The sequence below is a fragment of the Pteropus medius genome, unplaced genomic scaffold (genome assembly GCF_902729225.1).
Source record: "Pteropus medius unplaced genomic scaffold, Ma_sr-lr_union100, whole genome shotgun sequence".
Taxonomy (NCBI): domain Eukaryota; kingdom Metazoa; phylum Chordata; class Mammalia; order Chiroptera; family Pteropodidae; genus Pteropus; species Pteropus medius.
The window spans coordinates 6,700,251-6,713,090 of NW_024352784.1; the positions used below are offsets into that span (position 1 = coordinate 6,700,251).

General features: G+C 35.1%; 1 protein-coding gene across 1 annotated transcript in view; it reads right to left on the minus strand.

Annotated features, from left to right (window-relative positions):
* Positions 1–12,840, minus strand: part of GDPD4 (glycerophosphodiester phosphodiesterase domain containing 4) — an 81,881-nt gene that overhangs the window by 27,971 nt on the left and 41,070 nt on the right. The window contains exons 11-12 of the mRNA XM_039848329.1: positions 8,432–8,653; positions 7,354–7,508 (exon numbers count right to left, since the gene is read on the minus strand). Coding sequence (XP_039704263.1) covers positions 7,354–7,508; positions 8,432–8,653 — 377 coding nt within the window. The remainder of the gene's footprint in view (positions 1–7,353; positions 7,509–8,431; positions 8,654–12,840) is intronic.

The window sequence follows — 12,840 nt, forward strand, 5'->3', positions numbered from 1 at the left end:
TTATATTTCTTATTTATATACAAATAAATTTATATATTTATTTATATATTACATAAATTTATATTTATATAGGTGAATATTTAAATTCAAATATAAATAAGTTTTATAAGCACTGAGTAGGGGAAATGGAACCCAACGCACTAAATATTGGTAGATACTTCTGCACTATCTAGAGACAGGAAGAAGATATATAGAAAAGTTTCTAGTAATTTTAGTCAAGTTGTCATTTTCAGGGATTAAATTTCTCAGAAAATACACAATGTATGTGCCTTCAAAAAATTTTTTTTGAAAATTGAGTTGGTATAGCATTTGGGGTTTGAAGCTCAGCTCTGTCATATACTAGTGTGGCAAGTTCTAATGCTTGGTATATAAACTGTAAGGTAAAAATAATAATACCACCTTTGTAGGAGTGTCATCAATTATTTACCCAGTATGTCTCTAAGACAATTCTACAGATTCCCTAAAGATAAATTAACAAATAGAAACAAGAAAAGAGTAGTAAAAACTACTTTCTAAACTTTTTGAAACACACTCAAAAAAGATCACAATTCTGTATATTAATAATGAATATACAGACACTGAAATTAAAAATACAATGAAATTAAAAATTACCTCAAAGAAAATGAAATAGCTAGGTATAAATTTGACAAATTAAGTATAGGAACTGTAAGTTGAAAACTAAAAAATGATAACAGTAATTAAAAATGATTTAAGTAAATGGAGAGACATATGTGTTCATGGATTGGCAGACTCAACATTATAAAGATGTCGATTCTCCTCAAATTGATTTGCAGGCTTAATGCAACTCCTACCAAAATCCCAGCAATGTTTTTTGTACAATTAGGCCAGCTTATTCTAAAATGTATATAGAAAAGCACAATCCCAAAGAACCAAAAACCATCTTGAAAAAGAAAAAGAAATTGGGAGCGAAACACACTACCCAATATTAAATCTTACTATATAGTTACAGAAATCAAAACAGTATGGTATTAGAAAGCATAGATACATAGATCAGTGGGATGTAATTTAATACCCAGAAATATGCCCACACAAATATGCCCAAATGATTTTTGAGAAAGGTGCAACAGCAATTCAGTGGAATAAAAAGAGTTTTTACAGCAGATGGTGCGGGAGTAATTGGACAGACAACTGAAAAGGGTAGGAATGGAGCTATAAAGGAGCAGAGTTTTGAATGTTATTGAAGTTAAGCTGGTATAAATTCAAAATGTCATAACTTTAAGTTAAATGTAATTCCTATGGTAATCACAAGGAAAATAGGTATAAATATACACAAAAGGAAGTGAGAAAAAGATATAAACATTTTACCACAAAAAAATCAACTAAACACAAAAAACAAAAGTAATGCAAAAAATAAGATACAAACAAGCTATAAAGCATATAGAAATAACAAAATATCAGATGATAGAAACGAAATAACAAATATTTACAGAAATTACTGAAGTGACAAAATAATAAAAGTCCCTCCTTATCAGTGATTATTTTAAATATAAATGGATTAAACTCTCCAATCAAAAGACAGAGATGAAAAATGAATAAAAACAAATGATCTAACTTTATGCTGTCTATGAGAGATGCATTCTAGATCCAAAGACACATATAGAGTGCAAGTAAAAGGATGAAAAAAAGATGTTCCATGCAAAGAGGTACCAAAAACAGCATGCATGGCCACATTACCAGACAAAATAGCTTTATATCAAAAGAGGTTACAAGAGACAAAAAAGGACAATATACATTAAGAAAAATACAATAATTGTTGTATAATAATAGTTGAAGACTTCAAAATCTCATTCTCAAAAATAGATAGAATGAGCAGACAGAAGCTAAATAGTTTTTAATCAACACAAGAAACCAACTATACCTAACAGAAATACACGAAATACTAAACCCAGAAATAACAGCATATACATTCTTCTCAAGTGCACATGGGGTATTTTTTAGCATAGACCATATTTTAGATCACAAATTAAGTGTCAATAGTTGTAAAAAGACAGATATCATACAAAGTATCTTCTTCAATCACAACTGGATGAAGCTAGAAGTTAATTAACAGAAGAAAAACTAGAAAATTACATATTTATGGAAATTAAACAACACACTTTTAAACAAAGAATCAAAAAAGTAATCACAAAGGAAGTTATAAAATACTTAGATGGATGAAAAATGAAAACAACATATCAAAACTCATGGGACGCAAAAATGGTTCTAGGGGAAAATTTTATAGCTATCAATGCTTACATTTAAAAAACAAGAAAGATCTCAAGTCAATAACCGAACTTTACAAAAACTAGAAAAAGAAAAATTAACTCAACAAAGGTAAGAAAATAATAAAAATTAAAGCTGACATAAACAAAATAGAGAAGAGAAAACCAACAAAGAAATCAATGAAACCAAAACTTAGATTTTTGAAAAGATTGACGAAAATAATAAACCTTTAGCTGGATAGACTAATAAGAAAAAAAACCCTCAAATTACCCAAATCAGAAATAAAAGTTGGGGACATTACTACCAATTTTAAAGAAATGAAAAGGATTATAAAAGAGTACTTTGAACAACTGTTCCCCCCAACAAATTGGATAACCTGGATTAAATGGAAAAATTTTGTGTTTAGAAACACAAAATCTACCAAGACTGAATCATGAAGAACTAGAAAATGTTAAGACCTCTAATGAGTAAGGAGATTGAATCATTAAACAAAAATCTCCTGAAAAATAAAATTTTTAGACTCAATGACTTTACTGGTGAATTCCACCAAACAGTTAAAGAAGAACTAATATCAACTCATTAGAATGGCTACCTCAAACAGAAATCAATAAGGATACAGAGGATATGTAAAAATTAGAACCTTGTGCACTGCTGGTACAGCTGCTGTGGAAAACAATATGGTAGTTCTTCAAAAAATAAAAATAGAATAACTATATGATCTAGCAATTCCACTTCTGGGTATACAGACATATGTTGGAGATATTGCAGGTTTGGTATCAGAACACTGCAATAAAGCAGATATTGCAATAAAGCCAGTCACACAAATTTTTTAGTTTCCCAGTGCATATTGAATTATATACTTGAAACCTATATAATTTTATTAACCAATGTCACCCTCAATCAATTTAATTTAAAAAAAAAAAGAAGATCCTCTAAGGAAATAGTTGACCAGAGTCAAAAGAAAAAAAAATTTATGCTTACACTATACTGTAGTTTAAGTGTGCAATAGCATTATGTCTAAGAAAAAAATGTACACGCCTTAACTTAAAAAATTCTTTATTGCTAAAAAATGTTAACCATCATCTGAGCCTTCAACAAGTCATGATCTTTTTGCTGGTAGCGGGTCTTATCTTGATGTTGATGGCTTCTGACAGATCAAGATGGTGATTACTAAAGGTTGGGTTGGCTGTACCAATTTCATAAAATAAAATAAAAACCATCATTGCCTCTTATTTTCACAGATTTTTCTATAGCATATGATGCTGTATGACAGAATTTTACTCACAGTAAAACTTCTTTCAAAGTTAGAGTCGATCCTCTCAAACCATCCATGAGAGTTGAAATCAATTTCTTCCAATCTCCTGTTAATGTTGGTATTTTGACCTCTTCCCATGAATGACAAATGTTCTTAATGGCATCTGGAACGGTGAATCCTTTTCAAAAAGTTTTCAATTTACTTGGCCCAGACCCATCAGAGGAATCATTATCTATGACAACTAGAGCCTTACAAAATAATAAACCTTCATAAATAATATGACTTAAAAGTCAAAATAACTCCTTGACTCCATGGACTACAGAATGACTGTTGTGTTAGCAAGCACAAAAAATCATTATCTTGTATATCTCCATAAGAGCTCTTGTGTGACCAGATGCATAGTCAACGAACAATAACATTTTGAAAGGAATTTTCTTTCTGAGCAGTAGGTCTCAACGGCAGGTGTAAATCTTCAGTACATCATGCTGTAAAGCAATGTGCTATCATCTAGGCTTTGTTGTTCCATTTATAGAGCTCAGGTAGAGTAGGTTCAACATAATTCTTAAGGGCATTAGGAATTTTGGATTGGTAAGTGAGCAACGGCTTCAATTCAAAGTCACCAGCTGCATTAGACCCTAATAAAAGGGTCAGCCTGTCCTTTGAGACTGTGAAGCTAGGCATTGATTTCTCCTCTTCAGCTGTGAAAGTCCTTAGGTGGCATCTCCTTCCAATATAATGCTGTTCATCTACATTGAAAAATCTATTGTTTAGTATAGCCACCTTCATTAATTATCTTAGCTAGATCTTCTGGATAACTTGCCGTAGCTTCTATATCAGCACTTGCTGCTTTACATTGCACTTTTATGTTGTGAAGGTGGTTTCTCTCCTTAAAACTCATGAACCAACCTCTGGTAGCTTCGAATTTTCCTTCTGCAGCTTTCTTTCTCGCTCGGCCTTCACCAAACTGAAGAGAGTTAGGGCCTTGCTCTGAATCAGACTTTGGCTTAAGTAGAATGTTATGGTTGGTTTGATCTTCTACCAGACCACTAAAACTTTCTCCATATGTACAATAAGATTGTTTTCCTTTCTAATCGTTTGTATGTTCGCTGGAGCAGCACTTTTAATTTCCTCCAAGAACTTTTCCTTTGCATTCACAACTAGCACATCAGGCCTAGCTCTTTGACTGTCTTGGCTTTCCACATGCCTTCCTCACTGAACCTAATCATTTCTAGGTTTTGATTTAAAATGGGAGACATGTGACTCTGCCTTTCACTTGAACAATTAGAGGGTTATTAGTTGGCCTAAATGCAGTACTGTTGTGGGAGGCCTGAGAAGAGAAAGAGAGATGGGGGAGTGGCCAATTGATGGAGCCACCAGAACATATACAACATTTATCCATCTTACATGGGTGAGATTTGTGGCATCTCAAAACAATTACGATAGTAATATCAAAGATCGCTGATAACAGATCACCATAACAAATGTAATAATAATAATGAAAAAGTTTGAAATAGTGTGAGAATTACCAAAATGTGACTCAGATACACAAAGAGAGTAAATGCCAATTGACTTGCTCAATGCAGGGTTGCCATAAATCATCAATTTGTAAAAAAAATTCGATATCTACGAAGTATAATAAAGCTAAACACAAGAAAATGAGGTAGGTCTCTATATCCAAAAGAAGTGAAAGCGGAGTTTTAAAGAGATGTTTGTACACCCATGTTCAAAGCAGTATTATTCACAATAGCTAAAATGTGGAAGCGACCCAAGTATCCATTAATGGATGAATGGATAAGCAAAGGTGAGATATATAGACAATGGAATATTATTCAGCCTTACAAATGAAGGAACTTCTGTAATGGTTGACTTCAACATGGATGAAACTTGAGGACTTTAAGTGAAATAAGCCAGTCACAAAAACAGACAAATACTATATGACACCACTTACAAGAGTCAAAACCATTCGGACAGAAAATGAAATAGTGGTTGCCAAGCTCTGGGGGTGGGGGAAATGTAAGATTATTGTTTAATAAGCATAGAATTTGAGTTTACGAGATGAAAAGAATTAGGTAGATGAATGGTGTGATGGTTGCGTAATGTTATAAATATGTTTAAACCACTGAAATATACATTTAAAGTGATTAAAATAAAAAATTTTATGTTATGTGTATTTTACCAAAATTTAAACATTTTCTTAAATGAAGGAAATCTGAGTAAACTACTGAATTTTAGTTAAAAAAGTATGTCCATATGAAAACCTATACACAAATGTTCATAATATTTCTTTATAATAGCTCATAAATAAGAATCAAATATTCTTAAGTTGGTAAATGATTAACTACAGTACATCCATACAATAGAATATGACTCAGCAACAAAATGAACACACCATGGATACATGCAACAACCTGGACGGATCTCAAGGGAATTATCTGTAAATAATACAATCACAACAGGTTATATACATTATGATACGATTTATGTACCATTCTTGAAATTATAGAAAAGGAGAACAGTAATTGCAAGGAATAAGGGTTAGAGGCAAGGGGAAAGGGATGAAGATAACTTACAGGACACATCGTAAAAGGACAGTGATGATAAAAGCTAACATTTATTGTGTTCTTACATTTGACCAACATTTGGCTAGGTGCATAATATAAAGTAACTCATTTAATTATTTAATCATTGCATCAGGTTATTGTTATTCTCAATTGACAAATAAGAACACTGATAATTAGAAACTTGTCCAAAGTTATATGTGTGGTTGATGGGTAGGGCCAGGATTTGGAAAAGAACCTGTGGTCTACCAACCACAGAACCTGACACATAATTAAAGCTCAATAAATAGAAGCTATTAAAAGTTTTCTCAACTATTAGATTAATCTAAATTATGATTAGAAGAAAAGGAAATCATCTTAGAACCATTTCCTCTTTGAAAAAAGTAAAAAAAATTAAAAAATATATACTCAAAATAGAGTAGTTGGGCAAAGAGAAATCTTCTGATTAGGAAATAGAGGTAAAACATAATTTTCCAATACTGGAAAAAAAAATATTTTATGATAAACCATCCTGTGGTCAAAAGGCAAGAAAGCAGGAACAGAAACAGAGATGCATCCCATAGCCTAGTTCATGGCCTGAGATGCAGAAAGGTATCTAGGGGAATTTTTATTAAGCTCAGAGATTTGGGATACATATATCTCCAAGAAAGACACTGTCTCTGAAACATTTAGGATTATCTGAAAACATTACTTTTAAATCTAAGAGAAAGGATACGGATTTAAATTAAGCAGTGATCAATAACAGTTCAGTTTGAAAGAGTTTACATTTTATTCCCAGGTGCTTTTAATTCTGAAAATCTGTCTCTAATTATATATTTATAAATCTGGTGGTTGATAATTTTAGTTTCTTCTCATGTTTGGATGTTTTGGAGGTTTTCTAAGTTGATGTAGTAATGCTCTTAATTACACCTATAAGAAATATGACTATCTAGATCACGAAGCTATTTGTGAGGTACAGTAATTCATCTGGTAATGGCGGGAAGAAATAACTTTAAATTTTGACTTTTCAATGATCACCTTATATAAAAACAAAAATGCCAAGCATACAAAAACATGTGTTGAATGAGAGAGTAAAGCACAAAGAAGTGGCAGAAGACGATGTTCCAGGGACTTAGTCTATACTTGATAAATGTTTGTGGGCAGAGGGAGAGAGGAAGACAGGGAGGGAAGGGCAAGATAGGGAGAATAGGAGATTCTAAAAGGATAGACACACACAAAATTCTGAAGAAGCGGAAGATATGCAGATATCTTGGTCAGAATGCAGATTTTGTGCAAGCAAGGCACTATGTGCCAAGAGGCGGGTGGTCAAATACTTACCTCAACCCATTGTAGAACAACCTCTTATAGTCAACATTTATTTTGCTGATATTTTCTTTTGTAAGGCGTTCAATGGAGTATAATTGACCCACTTGCTGAAAACCAGGAGCTTTTCTCTTGACATACATTCTATCAAAAGCTGTCAACCAATAAATCTGTAAGGAGAAACAGGAAGTCTTTCAGTAGATAATCATCTGTCTAGGTGCAATGAGCTCCATGTAAAATAGAAGGAATCCCATTCCAGAACTGGTAACAGTCTATAGGCAACAGAAAGATTCTAGCCCTTAGCCTAATATTGCCTAATGAACTCCCATAATAGGGCTTTCACCAGGGTTGTTGAATTTCCTCAGGTAACACTGCAGCTATTTGCACACAATAGGCCCTTGAGTTGAGGGCCCATTGTGTGCAGATAGCTGCATACTAGCCAAAGTGGATGAGGGTTAGTAAGTGTGGATTAAAGGTGGAATTTTTAGCATCTCCCCGGCTGATGCAAAAAATCATCTTTGAGAAGGCTCATTTCCTGCCAACAGAGAATGCTCCTGTGCCTCATTTGTGGAAACAGTTCCATTGGCAAAAAAGATACATACTTGTTTCATTCATAGTACTCTTCCATATTCTGAGAATTTAAGAGATTTGAAATGATTGACTACCCTAATGCAGAGAGTTGCTTCTGAAAACCATGATGAACAAATCACTGCTCAAATAAGAACCAGCTGACTTTCTACATCATTAATTGAAGCCAAGTCCTCAAAGCCTAGTGTTCTCCAGGCCCTTTCTAATAGTTTTACATTGGTGATGGTGCAGTCACATCATATAGTCATTACACACATTCCTTTTAACAGAGTGCTTATTTCATTTGGTTTGGAATAGCAAACAGCCTCACTGTTTTTCTTCACTGAGATAAATATAAGTGGGTCATTCTTAGATTGCCACATGTAGCTGTATAAGCAACAATCCCCATTTCTATAGAAATCAAATTTATTTACAGATCTATAAGATAGGACTGGTTCAACTGCTATGCTCATGGGACATGCTACCCACCTCCCAACCTCTACCATAAATACTGAGATAGACATACCAGATGTTGCTCAATTTGAGAGTCGAGGATCACGCTTACTACATGGCGTACAAATGTCTTTCTAAGAGGATGTTTTGGTGGAGGAGTATTAAGATCAAATATCACAAATTTTTTCTCCTTCTGTGCAAATTCCAATAAGTCACTTAGTTTTGGAATCATCTGATTTCTTGCCTTTTCTTTATCCGCCTCTGATAAGGGTTTCATATTGTAAAATGGTTTGAACTAAAAATAAATACATTAGAGAATACATTGACTTCTATCAAAAGCATTTTCCAGTCCTCTTGCTATATCACCCCACACACCCAGCCCTACCTCCATGTTGCTCCATTGCCATTCTACCACCGAGCATCGGAAATACTGATCCTGAGATAACAGTTGCCAAGGAGAGAAACTAAAAGTAATCTCCATGTTAATTATGTATTTGGAATAATTTGATCTGTATTGAAGAACTGTGGTGTTTGAACTGAAAGACCCTCAGGTTCCTCTCTTGACCTTCTTTCTCAGCCTTTTTTTTTTTTTTTTTTTTATCAGTCAAGGTAATACAATCCTTTTTCAGTTGCATTGGCTTCCAACATTTTCTCTCATTGTTCTAGTTTTGTGTAATGTAAAGAAAATAGTCTTTGGCTTCAGACTGAATTGTATTCAATCTCAACACTATCACTCATTTGCCTTCTTTGCCATACCCAGCTGTTAAAATCTTACCCTCAACTTGCAAAGCCCAGTTCAAATGCTACCTCCTTTGTGAACATTCCTGAACTAAAGAGACTTTGTTGGTATTAAACTCCAATGGCTCATTTTGTGCCTCTGTAATTAAATGTTTCATTCTGCCATCTATAGTTATTTGTGTATGTCTTAGACTAAATTCAAATCCTGGCTTCATGGGAGGAAAAAAATGGCATAGACAATAGAGGCTCTGTTCATCCCTCTGGTGACCAAATCAAAGTTGTGACGGAAACAAGGAGCAAGCAGCAAGGAAAAATTGCTTAGGATCCAGATGAACAAACCATACAGCTAGGGAGAAATCCAAGAAATCACCCTGCAACAGCAGAAGGTAGGACGAGGAGAGGACGCGGAGCTGCCAAGTCTTGAGTGGCTGAGACAGAGGCTGTGGCAGCGGCAGCAGCAGCGGCAGATGCCTCTTAAAGGGGCTGCATTGGCAAGTGGATTTTCTCGGTGACAGACCTGCTTGCTCTGAACACCAGTGCTGATTCAGCTGCGTGCAGGGGGCACCAGGGACTTACAGGGTGAGAAACACTGTCAGAGTGAGGGCCGAGGTGAGACTCACTCTGTACAGAGAACCAGCAGTATCCATTGTTCCTCTGTTCAGCCCTACCCCTCCCAGTGCGCAGACTCAGTGCCGCCATAGTGGAGTCGTCATTGAACTGGATAACAGAAGTCGCTCAGCCTAGAGGATTCACTGAAACCCTGCCTCACGCAACTTACGGCCTCACCCAAACCACATTCAGGTATATCCTCTGCAAGTCAGGTGCTTCTTGCTGAGCAGCGTTTAGACTCACACCGGAGGCAGCTGGCCTCAGTTTCTGGTGTGGCCTTTGAGGCAACTATAAGCACAGCATCTGTGGATTGCTTGCTGAATCTAACAGGTGGCCCCAGAGGGGTAGAGGCTTGGGCTAACTTTGGCCTGCAGCTGAACCCCTCTCAGGGCTGTGCCACTGTTACCTACTCAAAAAATTCACACTAATAAGACCAGGAGACTTAGGAGCTTTGCTTAGTACATAGAAACAGACACAGAAAGACAGCCAAAATGGAAAGACAAAGAAGCAGAAGCCATATGCAAGAACAGAACAGAGATCCAGATACAATGGAGTCAAGTAATGTAACAGATTGAGTTCAAAACACTGCTTATAAAGATGCTCAATGAATTTTTGGGATGTGTAGATAAATTCAGTGAGAGCTTCAACAAAGAGATAAAAAAACATAAAAATGGAAATGTTAATTATAAAAGAACCATTCTGAAATGAAGAACACATTATCCAAGACAAAAAGTATATTAAATGGAATAAACAAAAGAATAAGCAAAGAAAATAAAGAAAAGAATCAAATGCCCTATCTGGAGAATGAGAAAGCCAAGGACACTCAATCACAATGCCAAGAAAAAAGATGCCAAGACTATAAAAATAATTTAAGGAGAATATGGGACACTATTAAGGGTCCAAATATCCATCTGATAGGCATAACTGAAGAAAATCAAGATGTTGAAAGCTGTTTGAAGAAATAATGATGGAAAACTTCCCTCACCTGGTGAAAGAAATGGATATAAAACCCCAGGAAGCTAAGAGAATTCCATAAAACAGGGATCAAAAGAGGCCCACACCAAGACACATCATAATTAAAGTGCCAAAGGTTAAATACAAAGAAAGAATATTAAAAGCAGCAAGAAAAAAGCAGATAGTTACTACAAGGGAACACCCATAAGACTGGCAGCTGATTTCTCAAAAGAAACTATGCAGGGCAGAAGGGCTGGGCACAAAATATTCGACGTGATGAAGACCCAGAATCTACAACTAAGAGTACTTTATCCAGCAGTTATCATTTAGAGTCGAAAGACAGATAAAGAGCTTCCCAGACAAAAATAAGCTAAAGGAATTTATCACCACCAAGCCAGTATTACAGGAAATGTTGGAGAGACTTCTTTAAGAAGAAAAAACATGTATCAAAAACAGGAATAAAGAATGGTAGCAACTACATTTCTATCAATAAGTACCTCAAATGAAAAAGAATTAAGTGTTCCAACTAAAAGATAGAGTGGATTAATGGATAGGAACACAAGACCCCCTACACGTTGCCTATATAGACTCACTTCAGATTAATAGACACAAACATACTAAAAGGAATGGGATGGAAAAAAGATATTGCTTTGATGGCCCTAGAAGGTATTTAAGTCAACCAGAGAAAGATCAATACTATATGATTTCACTTATATGCAGAATCTAAGGAATAAAAAGAACAAACTAATCAAAAACAGACTCACAAATATAGTGGACAATTTGGTGACAGACGGCAGGGGGGTATTGAGGGGCTGAGAGAATGGGGTGGAAGGTTAAAGAAGTAAAATTAGTAGCTGATGGATGGCCACAGGGATGAGGAACTCGGCATAGGGAATGCAGTTAGTATTAATATGTTGGCTAGGGGGAGGGTCAGGGAGGGAGGGAGCAATTGGCGGGATCGTTTTATGAACTATATGACATCTAACCAATGTACTGTATACTTGAAACTAATTAAAAGAAATTTTTTTAAATCCTGGCTTTATATGCTTCTTGCTATGGAACCTTGGTAAAATCATCTAAATTTTCAGTCTTCATTGCTCAAACTCTAAAATGGGGAAGGGGGTGGGTAATCTATGTATTTCTCACAACTACTTTAGAGATTAAACATGAGAAAATTTTTACAGGGTCTAGGAACATGTCTGGTACATAGAAGAGTGCACAATCCACTCAGTTACACTCTACTGCTTCAACTGCAGTGTAACTCCCTCATGGCAGGAACTGTCTATTTTTCTTTGCAATACACAGCATTTCATCTTATACCTTAGTCCATACATATATTAGCTACATTAAACGTAATAGATGGCTGCTTTTATTGTCACTTGTCAATTAGAGATCATTTAGGTGAAGTCAGTGATAAAAGGCTATCGTTATGAAGTGAGTAATAGCCACACGCGTTTTCTCAAAAATCAAGTAATCTCTCTTTTTCTCAACAAAAATTTATCTTCATTCTCATTCTCACCCTTTCTATTTTTCTCTTTCCTCAGACCTCCTAAACAAGCTGTCCTTTCTCACCTTTCTCTCAGGACAGTAACAATCACATTGTACAATATTCCCATGCTAGACCAGAAGGCAGAGCATAGAAGCCGAAATAAACTATAATCCAGATCTGAGTTGAGGTATATAATGAAGGGTTTTCTTCATCCTCAGGAAAATAGAAATTTGCTTCAGGATTCAAGATTTTGTTAGACTCTACCAGATCTAGACCAACTGATTCATTTAAATTTAAAAGAACAGGCTGGCAAAGACCAAGACAAGATTTAAATAACTCAGTTATGCAAAATTTTTGAATGTCCCTGAATGGGCAAAAAGAATAGTAAATTCACTATATGAGGACATTTGTTAAGCCTTTCCTTTAAGAATAAATGGAAGAAAAAATTCAAAATAGCAGAAACAAAAAGATTAATCAACAGGAGAGTTTAAAACTAGATTCCAGTAAGCTGTAAGTGGTATTATGGGGTCAATCTAACAGCTAAGCAAATCAAGTCTCTTTTTTGTAAAGAAAATAGGGGACTTAGTCAGAAAAATAAACTAGAATGGGACAATGCCAGGTTAGACTGTCTCCAACACGTGGCTGAACATTTTCAAAAAGCCCTAGGAAGTAACAAGATAGAAATGATAACA